Genomic DNA, 26,881 nt, shown 5'->3' on the forward strand with positions numbered 1-26,881 from the left:
ACAAAAGAAATCTACTGTAGCTGCATTTAATTTTCGAAAGGGCAACTATAATAAAGACCAAAAATACTATAATGCGTGTGGAACTGGGTTCCACCCCTCAAAAAGAATCTGAAAGGCAGGATGACCAAATACTGCCACATCAGGAGGATCAAAAAGAACCTGAGCAGGATGACCAAATACTGCCACATCAGGGGGATAAATGTTTGGACTGAACGCCAAACTGTAGCCTTGCTAAACTTCACAATGGAGGCTCTTCTTAATATAGTTTGGTTGTGAGGAATATGAAAAGCCAATCCTTGGGTTACACTGGCGTAAGACAATCACCAAGGGAGAGTCCAAGATGGATGCATTCCTCAAATCCCAGGACTGCTTAAGGCCCCTTGGTAACATGATCAAGGCTGAAATCCACTAACACTCACACACCATTGACCCGATATAATGTAGAAGACGGGGTCCATATTTTTTACTCCACGTTGTGAAAAGAAGAAGCGATATGGATCACCTTAAAAAGAGAGGATAGAACTTCAGTCCACGTGGGTGTTGTCTACAGACCCCCCACACAATTAGAGGAACTAGATAAAGATCTGATTGCAGATATTCAAAAATTAGGAAAGAAAAAAGAGGTTCTGTTGATGGGAGATTTCAATCTGCCGGATGTAGATTGGAAGGTTCCGTCTGCCAAATCGGAAAGAAGTAGAGAGATCGTGGATGCTTTCCAAAGTGCTCTGCTCAGACAGATGGTGACGGAACCCACGAGGGAGGGAGCGATGCTGGATCTGGTGCTCACAAATGGGGATAGTGTGTCAAATGTGCAAGTGTGTGCACATCTGGGAAACAGTGACCATCAAACGGTTTGGTTTGATATAACGGCTGAAGTGGAGGGCGGCCACTCTAAACTCAAAGTCCTGGATTTCAAGCGTGCTGACTTTAGTAAAATGGGGGAATACCTGAGTAAGGAGATGATGGGCTGGGAGGACAAACAGGAAGTGGAAGGGCAGTGGTCCAGGCTGAAAGAAGCAATAAATAGGGCCACAGACCTTTATGTAAGGAGAGTAAATAAAAGCAAGAGGAAAAGGAAACCGATATGGTTCTCCAAGCAAGTGGCTGAGAAAATAAAGGCTAAAGAGTTGGCATTCCAGAAATATAGAAAATCTCAAGAAGAGGAACACGGGGAGGAATACCGGATGAAACTGAAAGAAGCCAAGAGAGAGGTACGTCTGGCGAAGGCGCAAGCGGAAGAACAAATGGCTAGAAATGTAAGGAGGGGCGACAAAAATTTCTTCAGGTATATCAGTGAAAGAAGAAGGACTAAAAAGGGAATTGTGAGACTAAAAGATACAGCGAACCGCTATGTAGATAATGATGAAGAAAAATCCAATTTACTAAATAGCTACTTTTGTTCGGTTTTCACTGAAGAAAATCCTGGAGAAGGACCGCGAGGGACTGGCAAAAGTACACCTGAGAATGGAATGGATATAGCACCGTTCACGGAAGAGAGTGTGTATCAACAACTTGGAAAGCTAAAGGTGGACAAAGCCATGGGACCGGACGGGATCCACCCCAGAATATTGAGGGAGCTCAGAGAGGTCCTGGCGGGTCCTCTTAAAGATTTGTTTAATAAATCCTTGGAGACGGGAGAGGTTACGAGGGATTGGAGAACGGCGGAGGTGGTCCCTCTTCACAAAAGTGGGGATAGGGAAGAAGCTGGAAACTACAGGCCGGTAAGCCTCACTTCAGTTATTGGAAAAGTAATGGAAGCCATGCTGAAGGAAAGGATAGTGAATTTCCTGGAAGCCAATAAGTTGCAAGATCCGAGACAACATGGTTTCACCAAAGGGAAATCGTGCCAAACGAATCTCATTGAATTCTTTGACTGGGTGACAGGAGAATTAAATCAAGGACATGCTATGGACGTCATCTACTTAGATTTCAGCAAGGCTTTCGACACGGTTCCCCACAGGAGGCTCTTGAATAAACTAGAAGGGCTGAAGATAGGACCCGAAGTGGTGAACTGGATTAGGAACTGGTTGACGGACAGACGCCAGAGGGTGGTGGTGAATGGAGTTCGCTCGGAGGAGGGAAAGGTGAGTAGTGGAGTGCCTCAGGGATCGGTGCTGGGGCCCATTCTGTTCAATATATTTGTGAGTGACATTGCCGAAGGGTTACAAGGTAAAGTTTGCCTTTTTGCGGATGACACCAAGATTTCCAAAAGAGTGGACACCCCAGAGGGTGTGGAAAACATGAAAAAAGATCTGAAGAAGCTAGAAGAATGGTCTAACGTTTGGCAATTAAAATTCAATGGGAAGAAATGCAAAGTGATGCACTTAGGGAGTAGAAATCCAAGGGAGACGTATGTGTTAGGCGGGGAGAGTCTGATAGGCACGGACGGGGAGAGGGATCTTGGGATGATAGTATCTGAGGACCTGAAGGCGACGAAACAGTGCGACAAGGCGGTGGCAGTAGCTAGAAGATTGCTAGGCTGTATAGAGAGAGGAGTGACCAGCAGAAGAAAGGAGGTTTTAATGCCCCTGTATAAGACGTTGGTGAGGCCCCACCTGGAGTATTGTGTTCAGTTTTGGAGGCCGTATCTTGCGAAGGATGTTAAAAAAATGGAAGCGGTGCAAATGAAAGCTACGAGGATGGTATGGGATTTACGTTCCAAGACGTATGAAGAGAGGCTTGCTGACCTGAACATGTACACCCTGGAGGAAAGGAGGAACAGGGGTGATATGATACAGACGTTCAAATATTTGAAAGGTATTAATCCGCAAATGAATCTTTTCCGGAGATGGGAAGGCGGTAGAACGAGAGGACATGAAATGAGATTGAAGGGGGGCAGACTCAGGAAAGATATCAGGAAGTATTTTTTCACGGAGAGGGTGGTGGACGCTTGGAATGCCCTCCCGCGGGAGGTGGTGGAGATGAAAACAGTAACGGAGTTCAAACATGCGTGGGATATGCATAGAGGAATCCTGTGCAGAAGGAATAGATCCTCAGAAGCTTAGCTGAAATTGGGTGGCGGAGCAGTTGGGGGGAAGAGGGGGTGGTGGTTGGGAGGCGAGGATAGGGGAGGGCAGACTTATACGGCCTGTACCAGAGCCGGTGATGGGAGGCGGGACTGGTGGTTGGGAGGCGGGAAATACTGCTGGGCAGACTTATATGGTCTGTGCCCTGAAAAGGACAGGTACAAATTTAAGGTAAGGTATACACATATGAGTTTGTCTTGGGCAGACTGGATGGACCATGCAGGTCTTTTTCTGCCGTCATCTACTATGTTACTATGTTACTATGTTTTATATCGGGTCTGTTACCCACACTGGCATCCGCACTCCAGTTCAGTAAAAGGCTGCAAGTTTCATTAAAAGTGAATGTGGTCACAACACAGAAAATACAGGCTAAAATTAACATCCTGGTTTAGTAAATGAGTCCAGAGTTGACCGTTTTGAAGTTTCAATAATCGATTTCAAATGCAGAATATGAATCATGTCCACATTTTCAGAATGCAGCCATTGAAGAACAGTATCCATTGCCACTAAAGCCAATGTAATTTTTGGTGGTGGAGGTGGAGAGTCATCTTCATCACTGCTGTCCTGAAATTGATTTTTAGTATGTGCATGACGACAAAGCATTTGCTGCAATTGTCTAGCCATTTAGACGATCATATGTAGGGCACTCATCATTGATATGAATCCATTCCACAGTGTCCTCAATATCACACTGCGCGAACAGTTCTTGACATACAACTTCCGTCTTCTCTTCAGAGTCCAACTTGTCTTCTGGTTCCCATGTTTCCGGTGCAAATGTTTCATATAACCCTCTCTCCCAGCACTTTTCAATTGTAGATTGTTATTACATCCCATGCCTTTACTGCTAGATCAAAAGACATTCAGTTATGGTAATTTTTCCTCATCAATGATCAGTTTTATTAAATTTCTGCAATAATACATCTTGAATGTTGAAATGGCACCTTGGTACAAAGGTTGAATCTTGGAGGTGGTGGTTTTTGGGATGTAACTGACCTTAATTTTCCAATCACGGCAGATAAGGTATTCTCCCAAGGGATAGGCTGGGCAGTTGTCCAGTAGCAGAAGTGCTTTAGGTTCCAACTTTTTCTTCCTTAAATGTGCATGCACGGATGGCACAAAGTTTGTGAAACCACTCCTCAAAAATGTCAGCAGTCAACCACGCATTTTTACTGCGACGGTAAGAAAATGCTAGCATTTGTAAGTTTTGGTGGTCTGGGGAGACCTAGATTTCCCTATGCACAAAAGTTTTACTTTTTGTGTGCCAGTCTTATTGACACAAAACAGCAAAGTCACTCTGTCTTTCATCAATTTGAAACCCTGTGCCTTTTTTTTCCCTCAGATTTACTGTCTGCTCAGGAAGCATGCAATAGCAAAGTTCTGACTCGTAATTGTAAATTTGCTCTGGAACATAACCTCCTTCACCGATGATAACTTAACTTTTGTGGATAATCATCAGCCGCTTGAGTGTCAGGTGATCGAACTTCACCAGAAATTGCAACTTTTCTGATGCCATGCCTCTTTTTAATAGCAGTATCACTAACTTTCTTCAAAGGAGGGGGCTCATATAAATCCCAATCAGAATACCCAGCTCCTATCAAGTTAAAAAATTCTTTAAACAATACAATTATTTTTAGTAGCACTATTAGATCTATCAGATGCGCATCACTCCACCACTATGGCTCAATTTATCAAGCCAAACATAACAGAGTAGGCATGTATTCATCATTGATCCAAGTTTTTTTTTTTATTACTTTTTTTTTTTCTTGACCACAGATCACTTTTTATCAGAAAGCCATATCTTTCAAAAATAGATTACTTAACTTAAAAAGCTGTTCTTCATTGAGCCTACAAATAAGTGGGAAAATGTGGGATACAAAAGTAACAAACAAATAATTCTTTAATACTCTCTATATTTTAGCAAAGTTTCCTATGGGTTTCTACCTTTTACTATATAGAAAAAATGTTTTAATAATGCTCTCGATTTTATACTACTCATAAGACTAACACACAATATAAAAGATTTAAGCTATCCAATCTTATAGTAACATAGTAGATGATGGCAGATAAAGATATGTATGGTCCATCCAATCTGCCCAACAATATAAACTCATTGTATGTGATATGTATACCTGTCCTTGCCATTTTCAGGGCACAGACCATAGAAGTCTGCCCAGCACTGGCTTTGCTTCCCAATTACCAGTGTTGCTGCATAATCTCCACTAAGCTTCTGTGGATTCATTCCTTCTAAACAGGATTCCTTTGTGCTTATCCCACGCATTTTTGAATTCCGTTACCATTTTCATCTCCACCACCTCCCTCAGGAGGGCATTCCAAGTATCTACCACTCTCTCCGTGAAAAATGCTTTCTGACATTATTCCTGAGTATGCCCCCCTTCAACTGCAATTCATGTCCTCTAGTTCTACCACCTATCTGTCTCTGGAAAAAGTTTGTTTGCGGATTAATACCTTTCAAATATCTGAACCTCTGTATCACATCACCCATTTCTCCTTTCCTCCAGGATACATATTCAGGTCAGTAAGTCTTTCCTCGTACGTCTTGCAACACAAATCCCTAACATTTTTGTAACTTTTCTTTGCACCACTTCACGTCTTTTTACATACTTAGCCTCCAAAACTAACCACAATACTCCAAGTGGGACCTCACTAACGACTTGTAGAGGAGTTACACCTCCTTTCTTCTGCTAGTTATACCCCTCTCTATGCAGCCTAGCATCCTTCTAGCCACGGCCACCGCCTTGTCGCATTGTTTCTTCACCTTCAAATCCTTGGACACCATCATCCCAAGGTCCCTCTCCCAAGTCAAGTTTACCAATCTTACCCCTTCTATCCAGTATATCTCTTTAGGGTTTCTGCACTTCTTGGCATTAAATTTTAACTATTAGCCAATAAAGAAACCCTAAAATTTCTCATATATATTTCATACAAAATTAAATTATAATATCTTCTAAATTTAGTGATAAGTGCTCAGTTTTTGGTGCATTACTTCGACCAGAGTCATTTGTTTGTAATATCACCGTCATCAGCGCACCATTATCCATTCCTACCTCCCTCTATTAATTGTTATCCTTTAACACACTCTATTTAAGTATGCAACTCTCAACATTATGACACTCCTTATTTATTATTGATTTCACTTAACTTGGAATGGCAATTTATCCCCGGCGCTGTGGTAAAATGTTCCCAATTGGTACTGGTACCGATCCAACACTTTTCTGTGATGAAAACTCCCACCATAATTAAAACTCTCCACAAATGCAATTCTTATTGCTTTTCTTCTCTTTCTTTGGTTTCTCGTTCTCAACATGGTTCATGTTTCGCAATATCACCTTGTTCACAACTTACAAAAGATAATTTTCAGTGGCAAGTATTGTTGAATGGAATAATTTACCCAAGGAGCTCAGGTTGCAGGAAAATTGTTGTACTTTTAGAAAGCACCTAAAAGCTCTTCTACTTAATGAAGATTATAAAGGAGACTATGCAGCCTTCAAGGGAAAATTAGGTTCTTACCATGGTAATTTTCTTTCCTTTAGTCATAGCAGATGAAGCCATTACGTATGGGTTATGTCCATCAACCAGCAGGGGAGATAGAGAGCACTCAAACTTTCACAGTGCCCTCTTGGCCAGCTAGCTCCACTGCCTCTTCAGTATTTGAAGCTTCTAAAGCAGTATGGCAAACCGCAATGGGAATCACAAGAGCTTTCCTCACAGCGAACGATGGCCCATCACAAGGGCATGAACTCATAAAGGAGGGAATGCACATCCTCCTGGAGGGAATAAACTCATCCTCCTTATTGTATAAGTGGAGGGGAACACACGCGCCTCCTGGAGGGAATCACACATCCTCCCAACACACTGGAGGGAATGAACTCATCCTCCTATTTATAGAACTGGAGGGGAACACACACGCCTCCTGGAGAGAATCAACACATCCTCCAAAAAAAAACATGCTGGAGGGAATGAACACATCCTCCTAAATTTAAACTGAACATGAATCCTGAAGATTGTTTTCCAACTTTCTCCCAAGGAAGGAACTTCAGGAAATTAGAACAGAACCTGAAAAACAGATTCACAGCATACAGACAATCATACAGGGAGGGCTCATGGCTTCATCTGCTATGACTAAAGGAAAGAAAATTACCAAGGTAAGAACCTAATTTTCCCTTCCTTGTCATCAAGCAGATGAAGCCATTACGTATGGGATGTAACAAAGCAATCCCTAGATAGGGTGGGAACAAGCCACACCACGCGCTAGCACTTGTGCACCAAAACGCGCATCCCTCCTGGCAGCCACATCCAGCCTGTAATGTCGGGCAAAGGAGAGCTTAGAAGCCCATGTTGCTACACTGCATATCTCTTGAAGAGATAGTGCTCCAGTTTCAGCCCAAGAGGAAGAAATCGCTCTAGTAGAATGTGCCTTAAAGGCTACAGGCGGAACCCTGCCGGCCAGCAGATAAGCTGAAAAGATAGTTTCTTTGAGCCAGCGGGCAATAGTGGCTTTAGACGCTGGAGACCCTCTGCGAGAACCGGATAGCAAAACAAACAGATGATCAGAAGTCCTGAAAGAGTTAGTAACTCGCAGATACTGCAGCAGAGTCTTGCGCACATCCAAAAGGTGCAGCTGCCCAAAAGATTCTGGAAACTCTTCCTCTGAAAAAGAGGGCAAGAAAATAGGCTGGTGTAGGTGAAAGGCTGAAACCACCTTAGGCATAAAGGAAGGCACGGTCCGAACCGTGACTCTGGACTCTAAAAATTGCAGAAATGGGTCTCTACAGGACAGCGCCTGGAGCTCTGACACCAGTCTCGCCGAGGTAATGGCCACCAGAAAAACGGCCTTCAGTGTCAAATCTTTCTCCGATGCTCGCCAAAGCGGCTCAAAAGGAGATACCTGCAGGGTTTTCAAAACTAGCCCCAGGTTCCAAGCTGGACAGGGTGCTCGCACTGGAGGTCGGAGCCGAAGCACCCCTCTAAGAAACCGTGCCACATCTGGGTGAGCAGCCAAAGACACGCCTTCCACCTTACCACGAAGGGAGGCCAACGCTGCCACCTGCACCCGCAGGGAATTATAGGCCAAGCCTTTTTGTACACCTTCCTGCAAAAAGTCCAGAATCGGCGAGACAGGAGCCCGCATTGGAGCAATGGCTCTGGAAGCACACCAAGACTCAAACAGGCACCAAATCCTGGCATAAGCCACGGAAGTGGACCGCTTGCGGGCTTGCAGGAGAGTGGAAATAACTTTATTGGAATAACCTTTATCCCTCAATTGCGCCCTCTCAATAGCCATGCCGTAAGACCAAAGCGGCCGGCGTCCTCCATGGCTACCGGTCCCTGAGTCAACAGGTTCGGTACCAGAGGTAACGGCAGAGGAGCCTCCAGGAGCATCTGTCGGAGGTCTGCATACCAAGGTCTCCTTGGCCAATCCGGGGCGATGAGGACCACTTCTCCTGGGTGCAGCCGAATCCGCAAGAGCAGGCGCCCTATCAAGGGCCATGGGGGAAACACATAAAGTAGACCTGGAGGCCAGGGTTGAGCCAAGGCATCCAACCCCGCCGAGCGAGGATCTCTCCATCTGCTGAAGAAGCACGGGACTTTGGTATTGGCACTTGTCGCCATTAGATCCATCACGGGCTTGCCCCATTTGGCACAGATCTGCAGGAAAACTTCGTCTGCCAGATTCCATTCTGCTGGATTGATCTGATGCCTGCTCAGATAATCGGCCTGCACATTGCTCTGACCTGCAATATGAGCTGCCGACAGACACTGAAGATGCAGCTCGGCCCAGTGGCAAATCAGTTCGGCCTGCGCGGCTAGTGCTCTGCACCTTGTTCCGCCTTGTCGATTTATATAGGCCACCGTTGTCGTGTTGTCCGACATCACTCTGACAGCCAATCCTTCCAGGGTCACTTGAAAGGCCAGAAGCGCCTGAAACACCGCTTTCAACTCTAGGCGGTTGATGGACCACTCCGACTCCTCGAGTGTCCATAGACCCTGGGCATGCTTCCCCTTGCAGTGTGCGCCCCAGCCCTTCAGGCTGGCATCTGTTACCACTAGGCACCAAACGGGGAGCGTCAGCGGCATTCCTCGCCGCAGCATGCTGTCCGAGAGCCACCACTCCATGCTGAGACGGGCCGCAGGGAGCCAAGTAAGTCTGCATTGGTAATCCTGAGAAATAGGAGACCATCTCCGGAGTAGGGAATACTGTAGAGGTCTCAGGTGCGCTCTCGCCCAGGGTACCACTTCCATCGTGGCTGTCATCGATCCCAGCAGCTGGACAATGTCCCAAGCTCGCGGGCGGGGCATCCTCAGGAGCAGACGGACCTGATTCTGAACCTTGCACCGCCTTAGCTCGGGTAGGAACACATAGCCCGAGACTGTGTCGAACCTGGCCCCCAAAAACTCTAGAGATTGTGAAGGGGACAGGTGACTTTTGGCCATATTGACGACCCAGCCTAGAGATTGCAGTACTGAGACCACTCTGGCTGTAGCTTGTAAGCTCTCTGTTGCAGAGTCTGCTCTGATGAACCAGTCGTCTAGGTACGGGTGAACCCTGATACCTTCTCGCCTGAGAAAAGCAGCTACTACCACCATTACCTTCGAAAAGGTTCGGGGAGCTGTGGCGAGGCCAAAAGGCAAGGCCCTGAACTGGAAATGTTTTCCCAACACCGCAAACCTCAGAAACTTCTGGTGCGGGGGCCAAATCGGTATGTGCAAGTAAGCTTCTTTCAGGTCTAGAGACGTGAGAAACTCTCCTGGCTGAACCGCCGCAATGACGGAGCGCAGGGATTCCATGTGGAAATGCCGCACTCTCAGGGACTTGTTCACTTCTTTTAAGTCCAGAATAGGGCGAAAGGACCCACCTTTTCGCGGCACCACAAAGTAGATGGAGTATCGGCCGCAGCCTTGCTCGGCGGGAGGCACCGGGGTCACTGCCCCTAACTGAATCAGACCTTGTAAAGTCTCCTCCACCGCCGCCCGTTTGACGGCAGAACCGCATCGGGACTCCACAAACACGTCTCTTACTGGGGCGTTGAATTCTATTCTGAATCCATCTCTGATCAGGTCCAGAACCCACTGATCTGAGGAAATCTTGGCCCACTCCTCGACAAAGAGGGAAAGCCGTCCTCCGATGACAGGCATCGAGGAGAGGGCCGGCGCACCATCATTGAGAGGGTCGCCCCTGAACTCCTGGTCTTGAGCCACCGGCTGCGGAACGCTTGTCCGAGCGAAAGGAGTTCCTCTGCTGACCACGGGCACGTGAAGTGAACCCAGCAGAACGCCACGGGCGGTACCTTCTAGCTTCACGGAAGCGAGGTCTGTACGAGGAGTGGACCGCCTGGCCCTTAGAGGAAGGTCTCTGCCGATCTTCGGGCAAGCGCTGGGGTTTTGGATCACCCAGGCCTTTCACAATTTTCTCTAACTCCTCACCAAATAGGAGAAGTCCTTGAAAAGGCAACTTCACCAACCTTTGCTTAGAGGCCATGTCCGCTGCCCAGTGTCGTAGCCACAGACGACGGCGAGCCGCCACTGCTACTGCCATTTGTTTAGCCGAAGCTCTGACAAGGTCATAAAGGGCATCAGCCAGAAAGGACAAGGCCACCTCCATCCGCGGAGCCACATCCAAGAAGGGCTCTGCTCCATCTCCGGGCTGAGCCACTGCCTGTTGCAGCCAAGCTAGGCAGGCTCTCACAGCATAACAGCTGCATGCAGACGCCCGAACAGTGAGACCTGCAATTTCAAAGGACCGTTTCAACGCTGTTTCCAGCCTACGGTCTTGAACATCCTTCAGGGCAACACCTCCTTCAACAGGGAGGGTAGTTCTCTTTGTCACCGCAGTGACTAGGGCATCCACTCTAGGCATTTGAAAACGAGCCATATGTCCCTCACGCAGAGGGTATAACTGCCCCATAGCCCTGGAAACTCTCAAAGGTCCCTCGGGGTCAGCCCACTGAGCCGAAACAAGCTCTAGGATGGAGTCATGCAAAGGGAAGGCCCGAGCAGCTTTCTTGGTACTAGCCATCCTGGGATTACGCGAGGAGGCCATGCCACTGTCAGGATCTTCAATCGAGAGGGCCTGCAGGGTATCTGAAATAAGCGCTGGCAGCTCATCACGGTGGAAAATCCTCACCGCGGAGGGATCATCCAGATCCTGTGGTAAATCCGCACCTGACTCTGGTTCCTCAGACCAAGAACGTCTGTCAGAGTTCTCCGAATCCTCACACCCCGACCACGGGGGGGGGAAGGTGCACCACAATCTGAAGGGGAATTAACCCTTCTGCGCTTATCTTTAGGCCAAGCATCCGGGAAAAAAGCCTCACTGGGCAGTCCCAGGCCAGAATCCATCGGGGGGGCAATCAGAGGAGCCTCAGGCGACCCTTGAGGAAGGGCTCTTTTCATCATGTATGCTTTATGCAGCAAAAGCACAAAATCCGGGGAGAAAATCTCACCCTGGGCACCCAAATCCTGTCCGGTGCTAGCCACTCCTGAAATAACCTCATCTCGAGGTGCCCCACCCGGCTCAGGTCTCTCCGTGTCCACGGAGGCCGCGCCATGCGGTGTAAGCAAAATGGCGCCCTCTGCCAGCTCAGAGCGGGAAGAAACATCGCTCGCCATGCTCGGGCCGGCTCCTACACCAATACAGCACGATTTACAGAGCCCTGCTGCTGATTTGCGCTTGCCACAAGTGGAACAGCGCTTTACATTGTCCGCAGCCATCGCCGAAAAACGGCGGTAAAATCCAAAATGGCGGTTTCGCGCCAAAATCGCCCCGATCGCGGGCCCACCCCGGAGGAGTTGGAAAACACTCTTAACTCAAAGGATCTAGTGTACAACTACGATCCTGCTGAAAATCAGGTCAAAAACCTCTGTTCCAGCGTCTCTGCGTTTAAAAACGAGACGCGACTTTTTTTTTTTTTTTAAGCTGTGAGGAAAGCAGAGGTATTGAAGACTCCGGAGGCTCAGATGAGTGGGAAAGGCAGGGAAAGGGCGAACCTATATGCCTGCATCCACTGTGGGTGGGTAAGGACAGGGAAAGCAAGGCAATATGTCCACATCCACAGAGGTATGGGTAAGGCAGGGAAAGGGCTAACCTATGTGCCTTTAAAGTGAAGCTGCTATAGCCTCCAACACCCCGGTTAACAACTGGCAAGCCAGGAACCACCTCCCGGCAGATTTTTCTGGAGCTCGAACAAGCTGCAGCCACCCTGCTAAGGGAGATAGAGAATACTGAAGAGGCAGTGGAGCTAGCTGGCCAAGAGGGCACTGTGAAAGTTTGAGTGCTCTCTATCTCCCCTGCTGGTTGATGGACATAACCCATATGTAATGGCTTCATCTGCTTGATGACAAGGAAGCAACATTTTGAAAAGGCTGCTTACAAAAAAACTTAACCCTTAACTTAGTCTTCCCTGCCCTAAACTTTAATTGTAAATAAATGTTGAGAATGAACAAGAAAATCCACATTCAATGAAGACTATTCAAAACTTATGCAGCTATTAAGTGGCCACATACTAGGCAAATAATCAATGATGAAGCCTGAACGGCCAATCCAACCATCTGTGAGTTTTTATGAACTATACATACCTGAATGGGGACAGGGGAAAGGAAAGGGGATAGGCCTTTGTGGTTACAATCAAAGTAGTTTACATATTATATACAGGTACTTATTTTGTAACTGGGGCAATGGAGGGTTAAGTGACTTGCCCAGAGTCACAAGTTACTGCAGTGGGAACTGACCCCAGTCCCCCTGGTTCTCAAGCCAGTACAGTACACGGACCATTAGGCTACTCCTTCCACTCCTTTAGAAGTTTTATGCATAAGGACACTGGAGAAACAGGTTGCAAAGTAGAATGGCAAACGCCTAACCAGCTGAAAGGAAGGGAAAGGCTTTTTTAAAAGCAGCTCTCTACTCACGCTGTATAGAAAGACCCTGTGATGCAGAATGAACTACTACTTTTAAGTATCATGTATTGCATATAGTAACAAATCAGGGTTAGATCAATGTTTCCAGTTTTAGTGGGCTGGGAATTTCTGCTTATGGACCTAATTTTCATCCAAACTGAGCCCAGTTTGTTATACGTTTAGAGATGTTTCTACTACACTCCCTAATGCAAAAAAAAAAAAAAAAAAAATCTTCAGTGAATATGACGACCCTACATATTTAACAAAACAAAAGCAATACTTATTCACATACATTATCTATACTTACCGAGAAGGAAATTTCAGCGTATAAGAAGAAGCCAGGAATCCACCAAGGTTGTGCCCAAGTAAAATCATTTTCTTCAAACCCATCTTCACCCTCCATTCTTCTATTGCTTCCACAAACTGGTTTTCTGCCTTTTCTGCATCAGTGTGGAACTCTGGTCTGCTGCTGCGTCCAAAGCCCAGAAGGTCAAATGCATACACAGCCCTGTTTTGGCAAAGTTCTTCAAAATTGAGAGCCCAAAGTCCAACTCCCCCTCCAAACCCATGCAGGAGAACAAGTGGTGTTTTGTTTGAAAAGGTTTGAGTGAATATCAATGTCCAAATTTTATTGCCACCTGATATCAGAACATGCTGTTTACTGTAAGGACTTGTGATACCTATAGGAAGAGGAAAAAGTACATTTTACCTAGTTGTACACAACACATCATGAGCAGTCTACAAGTTTACATTGTACAGCATGTTTTCAGAGTTTTAAGTTCATAAGATGCTGAGAAACAGTAAGTTAGTTCTGATCATCAGACAACTTCATTCTACTTCAGTTCATCATTTCCAGTAGAATAAAATTCTAAAAAAAGGAATGTAGTTTTACTCCTGTTGACCTCTAGTTCCATAACTTTCTAAAGAATTAATGAAATAGATACAACTAAAATAGTTTTCAAACCACAAGTGAAGGCGGCATGGGAAGATTGGCTTATGGAATTCTTTCCAACCTCATCTACATGTGCGTGCATGCATGCTTGGGGGATGGGGGGTGTTGGTGAGAGTTTGTGTACGTGTTTGTATTGTGGTATGGAACCAAAGGCAGGACAAAAGAAAAAGTACAAAGTATAATCTAAGTGGTTATGAATTGCCTAGTATGATACTGGAGATAAGGATATTTATATAAAAATGAACTGAATGGTTACACTGTAAGAGTTTTGAATGAACTGTTTGGAATAGAATGAGAGAGAGAAAAAAAAGACCAACATGAGAAACCTTGGGAGCTTATCAGCATAACTCAGTTGCATTTTTAAGCAGGAGCTGAATTGCTTTACATAGAATAAAGGCAGATAAAGGCCCATAATGGCGTATAAATTATACCCATGCATGCTACCTATTATCTATTCCTCTCCCTCAGAGATCCTACATAATTATCTCAAGCTCTCTCTCTCTGAACCACAAGAAATACTGCACTTTTAATAAAGTAAAGTTACTTACCTGTGGCAGGTATTCTCAGAGGACAAGAGGCCACTTATTCTCACATGTGGTTGACGTCATTCAAGGCGCAGAAACGCTGCTCAATGTACTGTATCTTTAAGAGCTCAAGGCAGAGTTCCCACCACGCACGCATTCATGGGTGCCGTCCAACCCAACTAGTGAACATGGGACCAATTATTATAATAACATAGCTAAATGAGACAACTCCAAGGGAAGGTTGTAGTGTATGAGAAAATAAGTGGCCTGCTGTCCTCAGAGAATACCTGCCACAGGTAAGTAACTTTGCTTTCTCCAAAGACAAGCAGGCCAGCTAATTCTCACATGTGGGAATTCTTAATTACCAGACTCACAGAAAACAACATTAGGACAATATGAACTGATAACAGCGAGGTCAAAGAAGTCAATTAACCTGAAACTGCACAAATGCTGGTTATGAGAGTGCAGCCTGGAATTGAAAAAAAAAAAAACTAGGAAGGTAGACTTGGATTCTATATCCCAAACAAATTCTGCAAGACTGTCTGTCCAAACCAACTGTCGTGTTGGGCGTTTTGTTCAAGGCAATAGTGAGATGTGAATGTATGCCCTAAAGACCACATTGAACTTGTAAATCTCAGTAAGAGGCTGAGCTCAAGTGAGCTACTAACGTCACCATGGCTCTGACACTGTGAGCCTTGAAATGACCCTCAACAGTCAGTCAGCTTGGGAATAAGTAAAATGTGCAATTTGATGTCCGTGTAGGGGGCATGTCAAGATGGCGTCGAGAATGGGTGATTTGTAAGACGCTACAGCTAGATAGATCAAAACTTTCCTATTTTTCCTCCAAACTATGCCTCATTCAAAACGAAAATGGACGCTGAGGTTAGTTCCCCCGCCTACCTCAGCGATACAATCCAGTCTGGAACGCTTTTTTCCCCAGGACCCCCCAGTTTAATGTCTCTTAAATCTACATTCAACTTAGCTTTCGATGACTAAGTATATCGCGAAACAGATGGGTCCCTTTTCTGTCGAGAAATTGAGAGACATTAAAAGCCTGATTTGGAAAGGACACAGAATTTGAAGATTTTCAGTACACGATAAAGTGTCAGTGATCCGGTCGGGAGATTTATGACTTCTTCAGGACCGTCATACATAAGGAGCACCCATGGCCAGAAACAGTAGTGGAAATAATGGAGTCATCGCGTCCTACTTAGTCATCGAAAGCTAAGTTGAATGTAGATTTAAGAGACACTAAGCTGGTTATGATGAAAGAATACAGAGAATAATTTGAGATATGATGACTACATAACTGTTGGTGGATCAGAGAAATTAAGGATATATTAAACAGCTGATTTTTTTCTCTTAGAGACTGAGTTAGAAACGTGGGGTTCCCTGACGGGCTGAAGTTATAATCCTGTTTTATGGACTTAAGTTTTTCAAGTTCTGAGCAATAGAGTTTAGATTTGAGCACTTTGATTAATAAATTAAAAGTTATCACCCTTTCTTCTGTTTTTTAACTACAGATTTTTTCTTCCATTTGAAATTGATTTTGGAAGTTTTTATTCTGTTGGTTTTTTCGGAAGGAGGAGGAGCCTATGATGTTAGCCAATACAGTGGTGTCCTAATTTAAAAGGTACCCTGGACTTTTGAGGCTATTTTTTTTTATATATAATAATATATCTATACATTTTTGATCAAAGTGCCCAGTCTAAGATACAGAGACAGAGTGTTGGTTTGAGCATAGTTTCTATTGAATATCTGCACTCTTACAGTGTTTTTGATTTTTGAGTTTACAAATTTCATTGTACCCTCTGGACATTACTGTAAATTGCCACAGAGGCTGTCCAAAATTTTTTTTTTTTTTGGTGGGGGGAGAGAGAATCCAAGCACTTTACCTCATAACATGAGTTACTGTCACCTACTTAATGTTCAGTAAACATGCAGAAATATATTGAAAACAAGGCAGTAATATGTGTTACCATACTTTAATGCTGTGTCACATCCCTTGTAAAATACAAGACTCAAAAATTGGAACAAAACCTAAGTTGTACTGCAAGCATTAACTAAAACCTTTTTAGATAACACAAAGTCACTTCTGCAAAGTAAATAATGTTAATTCCACTCACAGAATTTGTTCAAAATATCCTCTCTGAGCAGACACAAAAGAGTGAAGACGTATGCCACTGTCTTTTGATCAAGTCCTTCCCATGTGATCAAGGAGTTTTTTAAACATTTCTAATCTTTATCTTGTGCACTATTTCCTGCATTGCTGTCCAGACTTTGTAATCCACTGGATTTAAATCTGGGCTGTTGAATGACTAGAGTGTTGGCAGGATGCAGTCCAGCATTTGTCATGTACCTTCACGATTTCTCAAGTTCAGTGGGCCTATGCACTTTCTTGAAGAAAGATCAAATACTCACAAGCTTACGAATATCTGGATGCAGGTCCAGCAATAGCAGCACATCATCTTGATTAATATCTATGTCTACTTTTGCGCATGGTTCAACGAAGTGAACGGATGTTGTGAGGAACACCAACACTCCACCAGACACCATGACTGAACTGCAGAAGTATGAAGAAAGTGACTAGCCAGAATGTTTCTCTGATGTACTAGTGTAAATTTGATCATTTTGGCGAATCAGTAGCAATGAATATTTTTTCATCCATGAAGACAATGAAATTGAGAAAGCTTGGTGGAAAATATCTCAGAAGTATCCTTGTCTGATGCAATCTTACTTGCTTGCAGTTGCTTTGTGCTTTTTGTACCATTTCAAGTGGGCTGATAAAGGGCATGGGAAAATTTCCCTATGAGGAAAGGCTAAAGAGGCTAGGGTTCTTCAGCTTGGACAAGAGACTGCTGAGGGGAGATTGATAGAGGTCTATAAAATACTGAATGGAGTGGAACGAGGAGATGTGAATCACTGGTTTACTCTTTCCAAAAATACAAGGACTATGGGGCTTTCAATGACGCTATTAAGTAGTAAATTTAAAACAAATCAGAGAAAATATTTCTTCACTTAACATGTAATTAAACTCTAGCATTCATTGCCAGAGAATGAGGTTAGCAGTTAGCTTAGCAGGGTTTTTAAAAGAAAAGTCCACAAGCCATTATTTAGATGAACCTGGGAAAATCCACTGCTTATTTCTAGGATAAGCAGCATAAAATCTGTTTTACTCTTTTGGGATCTTGCCAGCTACTTGTTGTCATAGTCGTCAACGTCCGTGCCTAGCTCGTTAGTGCCCTATTCCATCTAGACCCATTAGCGTTACCTGCAGTTCTAGCTTGTGACCTATGGGGTCACTGTAAGTGTGGTGAAAGCCAAGCTGGTGATGTTGTCAGTGCTGAGCCCTTCTTAAGCTGGCCTCTGTGTGCATTCAGTGTTCTGGCAATATTCCCAGATTTAGTTCAGGCCTGCCTGAGGCTCTGCTAGTTGCATCTGCTGTTTCATTGTCAGGCCGTTGCCTGAAGCATTGCTGCAGCTTTCTCCTTCTTGCTCTGTTCCACTGAAGCCTGCTTCCAAGCCTTGGAGTCCTAAAAGCTCTGTTCCAGTGAAGCCCGCTTCCAAGCCTTGAAGTCCTGAGAGCTCTGTTCCAGTGAAGCCTGCTTCCAAGCCTTGGGAGCTTTCGGCTCAGGTACTTCAGAGACCGTTATTGATTTGCTTGCCTTGGGAGCATTCGGCTGTAGAACATAATAGGCTAATGAAAATAACATTAAACCCACTCACACTTCCTCCACCCAAACTCCTGCCCTAAGAACATTATCTGATGCACACATGTACGTTTGATGTAAGAAGAGAGAAAGAGAAAGAAGAAAAAAGAATAATAATTCCAAAGCTGAAAGTTATATTCCATTAGTCATAAGACAAACTCCGATAACACCACCAATCTGTTTGGAAATGCTCAAAGCGTCCTGAGGCCCAGCGCTGGATCTGAAGCACCACAGTAGATGATAATCAGGCCCAAATCAGCAGCATAATAGTCAGCGACAACAGTCAAGGGCTCCATTGTCAGGTTAACTGCCAACAATGTCCTTTTCAGCACATTTTCAGAAGATAAATCATTGTTTAGGGCTTCTACCATTCTGCTCTGGGGAGCCCAGTAGTTGGAGAAAATCCTGGGCACCTGCCACCGAGAGACAAAGTTTTGTCTCTCCTTGATGTGAGATGCGCAGTTTAGCAGGATATAGGAGAGCAAATTTGATCTTCCGATTGTATAACTGCAAAAACTGGCAAAAAATTCCTTCTTAGCATGGCCACAGCTGAGGAGTAATCTTGAAAACACAATATATTTTTTACTCTCGTGGCGCAACTCTTTGCCACTGCGCATCGCTTGTAAGATTGCAGTTTTATGAGCAAAATTAAGGAGACGACAGATCACTACCCTAGGCCTGGAAGCCCCCTTGTCGTAAGCCTATCCAATGGGCCCGCTCCACTACCAGTGGGTCCGCCAACTCTGATAGTGATAATTGCTTTGGTAGCCAGCATTCCAAAAAGCCCCAAAGATCTCTCTCATCCACTGATTCTGCCAACCCCACAAACAGCAAGTTATTTCTGCGTGATCTATTTTCCAGGTCCTCCAATTTGTCTTCGTAAGTATCCAACACTTTTTGCATATGAATCTGGGCCTCCTCCACTTTCGCCATCTTGTCTTCCAGCTCCCCAGTGCGTTGTCGGTAGGTCGCTAACTCCACAGCGATGCGATCAAGATTGCTTTGAAGTTGTCTAACTTCGAGTCTATGTGGCTTAGCCGGGTATCCAAAACATGCTCCATTGCCCCAATTACTTCTGTTGTTACCTCCACTACCCACGCAGAGCTAACAGTAGAGTTGGGCAGACTAGCAGGTGCCACCATCTTGTCACCATGTAATTTCTGTTTGTCTTTCTTTTTCCAAGGGTTTTTAGTCGCCATTAGTTGTTAATCGCCAATTCCTTGCAACACTTCCCACAGAGCCTTTAGTAGAGCAAGAAAAACAAAAAAAATCTGAGGTCTGCAATGTTAAAATTAGAGGTTTTATGGACAGGTGGCATGAGCAGAGAAACTAGCTGCTGCTCCTGAGCATAGCGTCACGTGACCTCTCCACGAGATTGGTACTTTATTGCATATTTACAAGGACATTTCAAGAACAACCCTCCCAAGGTCAAAAACCTGGGGCGCATCAATAGGAACTGTCTTCTTTTCTGTGTAACTTTAGTAACACCCGGGAAGATTTGGACTTTCAAAGAACAAAAAGTTAACATAAAATACTTGAAATATAATTTAAGCAACCAGTCTCTATCATAGTCCAAGATCAAAGCAACCAATAGTGTAGAGGGTATTCCTGCCCCTTCCTTAGAGGATTCAAGAAAAGCTCTTAAGTACAAACTATCTTGCCATCTGCTGCTCCCACGTCTCTTTCTTTTTTACTGAAGGTAAATTTTTAAAAATCTTGAAAATCGGAGGTAATGATTGAGAAAGTACTTTCAAAGTTTCTAACATATATTTTTCAAACACCTCCTCAGCTGAGATTCCTGGAATTTTAGGGAAATTAATCAAACGTAAGTTACTCCTACATACTGTGTTCTCCAAATTTTCTAATTTTAATTCCACAGTTAGCATACCTTTAACTAAAGAAGTTGAGAGGACAGACATAGATTTTACCTCAGTATCCAAAGTTTGAACAGTATTTTGTAGCACAGATAGTTGCGATTCTTATAAATCCAATCTAAAGCCATTATTTTAGCGTGGTCCAAAGACTGTTTACTGTGAGTAATTTACCTAGCACCACTATAGTGTTCCAAATCTTTCTATATAAAAGGCAACACCAACGTTCTATGAAGCCTCCAGCCGGAAGTGTGAAGGGGGAGAGATATCCGGTTTCCCCATGAGTGTCTGCCCCGCCCTCTCTGTAACACAAACAGTCAGTGAAGGAAAACACAGCAAAGCAGTGAAGGACTCAGAGGGGGGAGGGGAGAGAGGGCAGAGGGCAGGGACACACACACTCCCACATGCACACAGAAGAAAACCTTGCTAGCCCCCCGTTTCATTTGCATCAGAAACGGGGCTTTTTTACTAGTCTCTTCTAATGTGAACTCAGCAGGTCTTACTGGAGAAAACAACTCTACATTACTGGCTCTGGCTTCAAACGTGCTAGAACGGATTTCTACCTCTTCTCTGGCTGCAATAGCTGATGGTTGTAAAATTGCAATGACGGATAAGCTTCCTGATTCTTTGGAGCGTGCTGGTTCCCACAGGAGCATCAGCTGCTGGCAGGCAAATCGATGAAACAACTGCCTCTGGCCTCAACAAGATTCCCTCGATGGCCTTCTCCCTCAGACCAGCTGGATCCATCGGCAGTTCTCAAACATCGGGGGACAGCGAAACACTGCTATCCAGAAGTGGGGAACCAGACGCTCCTGTCTCCTGCACTTGCAATGGATCCCCGGTAGATTTTATTGTCACAAAAGTCTCAAGTGTAGTTTGAACAAGTTTCGGGGTTAGGTTAGAAGCCGCTGAAGCTGCAGGAAAAACCCTCTCACAACACTTCTTAGGCATTATCAAAGGCAATACAAAAGGAGCGGCTGAGAATCTTCTCTCTAAGGTGTCATCTTCATATTTACTTTTAAAATATGACAACTTTACCCCCATCCTATGACTCTACCCCTGAACCACTCACCCAGTTTGAAAAGTGAAAAACTTTTGATGCCACCCTACAAGAACTTTTCCACACATAGGTTTTGTGTTTTTTGATCCAGAAGTATCCTCCTGTTCCTTTCTACTTCAAGCTCAAATCAGAACCAGGGCTGGGATCTATGAGCCTTCATTTACTACCCAATACTTTTCTATTTTGCATTCCCTCCCAAATTATGTTTAGTCCTGTCACTAGAGTGAGTCCTGGGCTAGGGCCATACACTCAGGTCCCTTCTCAAACCCTGCAAATATGGGTCATGAAAGGTTAACAGGTGTCACCTTAAAGACCACCATTCCCTCCTCCTCAGATGTTGCTTCTGCAGTGTCCCCTTCTAATGCAAAGACTCAGCCTATGGGCTGAACTCTCGGACTGTTCCTTTTGGCAATGCACAGCACTCCAATGGGTAGCCTCTCACACAAAGTTAGATAAATTCAGTCTGTTAAGTTAAAAGGGGGCACACACACATATATAGTGGAGGAGTGGCCTAGTGGTTAGGGTGGCGGACTTTGGTCTTGGGGAACTGAGGAACTGAGTTCGATTCCCACTTCAGGCACAGGCAGCTCCTTGTGACTCTGGGCAAGTCACTTAACCCTCCATTGCCCCAGGTACAAATAAGTACCTGTGTACAATATGTAAGCCGCATTGAGCCTGCCATGAGTGGGAAAGCGCGGGGTACAAATGTAACAAAAATAAAACAAATAAAAATATACATACATATGCATTTCTCAACAGTACTGCCAACATTTGGCTCTCTTGCATTCCCTGAACCTTTCAACAACATTAGAAAGTCAGATGCACTGTCCAAGAACCTACCTCAAAGTTTTGTACAGCTAGATCTAGCTTTTCCATAATTATAAGGTAGTATTTTTATATGTGTATTCTCTAAATGGCAGCATACATAGACCATTTACCATATGATAAGTAAACGGAGGATAAATAATAATGCAGGTAGGTAAGGTCACAGGTGGATAAGGTCAAGTACATAAGAAATTCTACATACTGTAAAGAAATCTTAAACTAAATTAAGAGATAAATAGAAAATCCTTTTATGGAACACAGACTTCAACTCAGAACTAGCAACACAAATCCTATTGCCATCTAAGAGTTGCTGCATCACTAAGTTCTAAGACCAAATGCAAATTCTTAAAGTTCTAAAAAAAAAAAAAAAAAAAAAAAAAGACACCTTTATGCAATATTTCCTACAAGTTTGATTTGAATTGTTCAAATGAGTGATTCAAAAGGATTACCATCAGTAGGATATTGAAAATCCACTTGCCAGATTTTCACCGCTTGTGAGAAAGTAAAATAGGACTGGAAGAAAATATCTATAGCTGTGATTAGTATTCCTGAGGGAATTTTACACAACTGTGCGTTGCAGAACATAGGCAACATTCCCCTGGGGCACAGAGTTTAACTGTAGTTGTTCAGAATTTGCTCCAATCTGGTAGGAGATAAGAGCTGTGGCTGAAATGGTGATACCACCACCTTCCTGAACTATGCAGTTCTTACATTGTGCCTAAGTCCAAGGTCACAAGACCATGAGAGAGAACATTACAGGATTTTATGTACCATGCTGATGGCACTTTACAAGATCCGTGTAGTATAGGAAAGAAGCGACACTAGTAGCATTTCAACCACGACTGTACACTTGGAAAGCTGTGCAATGTAATGACAACAGCGTTGGAGGTAGATGGAGAGATGGAATTCTGGGAGAGAAGCGGTGGATAAAGTTACATGTGTGGGAAGGGAGATAAGCTGGGCAAGCAAGCAAAAGTATTTTCATCTAGCAATCTGTGGAGCCCAAGAGGAATTGCAGGTAGCACTTTCAGCTGCTGCTATTTGTAGCAATTACTATTAACTCTACTGTATTGCTGCAATTACTGGCAGCTACACAAAGTTGGTGCAGGCAGAGCTCCCCTTTGATTCAGTGGATTACTGAAACAAATTATTGAAAGCCAGAAGCCCTCTAAGCTCTATAGTAGTCCTGGGGGAATCAGTATCAAAAAGTTTTAAAATTTTGCATCTTTTACTAAGAACTGTTCCGTTTATAATTATTACTCAGAGAAGGTAATATTATTGTATTTTAACAAATATACCAAGCAGAATTGTGTACAGAATTCCTTCAGGAGTAAAATTAGAGTTCAAACCAGAAGGCAACAACAATGCATGGCAGTGGAGAGAGAAATAAGGACTACTGCAGGGGGAGAGGCAGTAAAGACAGAAGACTGAAGGGGACTGCATAGGGTGGAGGCCGACCGAATTTCGGTTTCAGATTCGGCACTGAAACCAGACCAAAATCCAGGTTTGGGCTTTGGCTGAAAATGCATGTGCATTTTTGGCTGAAACCCAAAACTCACTCCTCCCCTCTTCACAATCACTACCCCTTCTCCCCCATCCCACTCACAGGCCTTCCCTGAGCCTGGGGGTCTAGTAGCCTCTTTGAGGGCAGGAACGAATCTCACTTATTCCTCCCCTGTGCCACTGCTCCATTGCAATGGCTGCAGAGTGAGGTCCCAACAGCCATTTTATGATTGGAACCAGCAGAGACAGCAGCGAGCAGTGGTACGGGACAGGAGTGTGTGGGGTTTGTTCCTGCCCCCGAAAGACACCACTAGACCACTAAGCCTTCCTATGGTAGGCCCAGGGAGGGCTTTTTTGTTCATAGTGGGGGGAGTTTTGCTTGCGATTTTGGTTTCTACTAAAACTGAATAGCCAATTTCGGTCGGTGATTCGGTTTCAGCAGAAATCAAAGATCCTGGGTTCAGTCAGGCTCTAGTGAGGGGTTGCATGTAGGAGGAAAATGGGAAGTGAAAGAAATGTATTTGGAAAAGGAAAGTGGTGAGTGCATTTTTTTTTCCTGATGAGTAAGTCATTGAAGGCTTTTCAAATTCCTAGATATCTTATGTATGATGCTACTGCTTAATTCATGTACAGTCACTTTCTGTTGATTCAAATCATAAAACTAGGGAAAAAAAATACGTACGTTTCAAAATTCTTTCTTCAGCTTCTTTAAGTAATGGCATGGATGTGGGACACCACGCAGGAAGCCAGCTGGATAGCCACCCAGACCTATAATACAATAAGAAAATGAAATGCATACTTCAGTTATTAACAAAACACAAGAGTTATAAAATGTAGAAACATTACTCAGGTAAATATCTTTAAAAACAAAAACCCTGAAGTTATCTGTCAAATTATGCAAAGTTACAAACTTGGAAAATTCTACTTCAACCCTCTTAAAAATGAGCTGAAAGCAGACACTAGCAACAGTACAGCGTCAATAAGGCTTTTCATTTTCTATTTCAATCATTTTCCCACTCCCCCCCCCCAAAAAAAAAAAATCCTTGCTTTTACTGATGTTACCTCTTATTTCCTAACCCACAGAATATTGTTTTAATTTGTGACCAGTGTGAACTTCCATCTATTACAGAATAAACTCAGTATAATCTGCGGTCCTCATTTCACACCCTTGTTTACTCCACTGTACAGGAAGAGGTTGGGCAGCAGTTCACACTTATAAAATAGCAGCACGTTTACCTACCCAGAAAAATGCCAGTTTTTCCCCCATTTTTATTCTTGTAAGGGATATTACCAGGAAAATAAATACAAGACAAATATGTAGAGCTTTGAGAATAACCATTCAAAATATTATTGCTAGAAAATAATTTTCTCAATGAGAACATACTCATTTTCAAGCATATTTCACTAATGTAAGGCAGCTCTTACTGTTACTTATGCCTGGAGAAAAAAACCTTCTCCATGAACCAATTTTCCTAATAATTAGTAGGTGGGTCTCTTCCATAAGTGGAAGAACTCCTGCCAAACTATTATAAAAGAAAGCCCCCAACATACGCAGGGAAGTAAAATTTGTGCTAAAGAGTCATTGACGTTATATCACCCAGGGTAATTCAGCCCAAAAATCCATACCACAAACTCAATCCACAAACTGAAACGGTGCTTTTCAATCGTCTCCTGGAGGCACACTTAATCAGCTGAGTTTTCAGGATTACCAGAATGAATACACATGAGAGAGTTTTATAAACTAGCCTGAAGGGGCTATGAAGCCTCAGTAAGAGTCGTGGAGTCGGAAGTAATTTTGGGCGCAGTCAGAGTCATAAGAACAGCCATACTGGGTCAGACCAATGGTCCATCTAGCTCAGCGGCCTGCTTCCAACAGTGGTCACGAGTACCTGGCAGAAACCCAAATAGTAGCAACATTCCATGCTACCAATCAAAGGGCAAGCAGTGGTTTCCCCATGTCTATCTCAATAGCAGACTATGGACTTTTCCTCTAGAAACTTGTCCAAACCTTTTTTAAACCCAGATACAACCACTGTTACAAAATTCTCCAGCAATGAGTTCCAGAGCTTAACCATTCATTGAGTGAAAAATATTTCCTCCTGTTTTAAAAGTATTTCCATGAAATTTCATTGAGTGTCCCCTAGTCTTTGTACTTTTTGAAAGAGTGAAAACAATCAATTCATTTTTACCCATTCTACACCACTCAGGATTTTGCAGACCTCTACTACATCCCCCCCTCGGCCATCTCTTTTTCAAGCTGAAGAGTAACCTCTTCAGCCTTTCTTCATATGATTGGAGTTCCATCCCCTTTATCATTCTGGTCACTCTTCTTCAAACTGATTCAGACTCCAGCTTCAAAATAAAAACTTACTATAATATATTGTAAAGTTATCATTTTATATCTTCATTCCTGATCTAAAGTACTGGTAAATATAAGTTATAATTACCAGTACTTTGAATCCAGAACAAAAAACATAAAGCGTAACATCAGGAGGAGTCAGACAGCGATCGCCGAAAACGGCGGAAAATTCAAAATGGCGGATTCACGCCAAAAAACGTCCCAATCGTGGGCCCTCCCTAGAGGAGCTACAAGACTCTCTTACCTCACCAGATCGAGTCCCAGAGCTCCGGTCACGCTGAACAGACAAAAGAAAGCCTCAGAATCGCAGCGCTAAAAAGCGCATCACGTTTTTTTTTTTTTTTTAACGCTGTGAGGAAAGTTAGAGGCAACAGCTACAGAGGCACTCCGGAGGTTCAGGAGAGTGGGAAAGGCAGGGAAAGGACAAACCAATGTGCCTGCATCCACACAAAAGAGTGTGGGAAAGGCAGGGATAGGGCAAACCTATATGCCTGCATCCACATCGGGGGCCGAGTAAGGCAGGGAAAGGGCGAACCTATGTGCCTTTAAAGTGGGCACCACCAGCCACAACGCCCCTGCTACAACTGGCAAAAGCACAGGAGCCACCCCAGGCAGATTTCTGAAGGAGCTGAATAAGCTGCGTCCAACCCTGCTGGGGAGATAGAGAATACTGAGAGGCAGATGGAGCTAGCTGGCCAAGAGACACTATGGTTTCAGTGCTCTCTCTCTATCTCCCCCTGCTGGTAGGTGGACACAACCCATTCGTAATGGATTCATCTGCTTGAGGACAAGGAACAGAGTGTTCTAAGTCCCAACTTCTGTTCTGTCCTTGCCTGCAGTGCTGCAGCTCAAACCCAGAGAGAGACAGAGAGCTGACCATAATTTCTTTTTATGTACCATTAAATTCTTGCAGGACTGAGTGGGGACAGGTTAAAGTCTTGCAGGGACGGGTTAAATTCTTGTGAGGACGGGTGGGGATGGGTAAGATTTCTGACCCCTACTGCAAGTATCATGTGCTGAGCTTCTGTCAAGAGAGAAGGGTGTGTCCCACTGAGAAAGCCCTACAGTGAAACATGTTCCAAGATTATAAAAAAAAGAAAAAAAGTCTAAACATTCCAAGCACAGTCATAGGTACATTC

The 26,881-nt window shown here is 44.1% G+C and overlaps 1 protein-coding gene across 1 annotated transcript in view; it reads right to left on the reverse strand.

The window, feature by feature from the left end:
• The window catches only part of ABHD5 (abhydrolase domain containing 5), a 113,322-nt gene that overhangs the window by 45,721 nt on the left and 40,720 nt on the right, over positions 1–26,881 (reverse strand). Inside the window, exons 2-3 of the mRNA XM_030190025.1 lie at positions 24,066–24,151; positions 13,246–13,618 (exon numbers count right to left, since the gene is read on the reverse strand). Coding sequence (XP_030045885.1) covers positions 13,246–13,618; positions 24,066–24,151 — 459 coding nt within the window. The remainder of the gene's footprint in view (positions 1–13,245; positions 13,619–24,065; positions 24,152–26,881) is intronic.

Source organism: Microcaecilia unicolor, chromosome 1 (assembly GCF_901765095.1).
Source record: "Microcaecilia unicolor chromosome 1, aMicUni1.1, whole genome shotgun sequence".
NCBI lineage: Eukaryota > Metazoa > Chordata > Amphibia > Gymnophiona > Siphonopidae > Microcaecilia > Microcaecilia unicolor.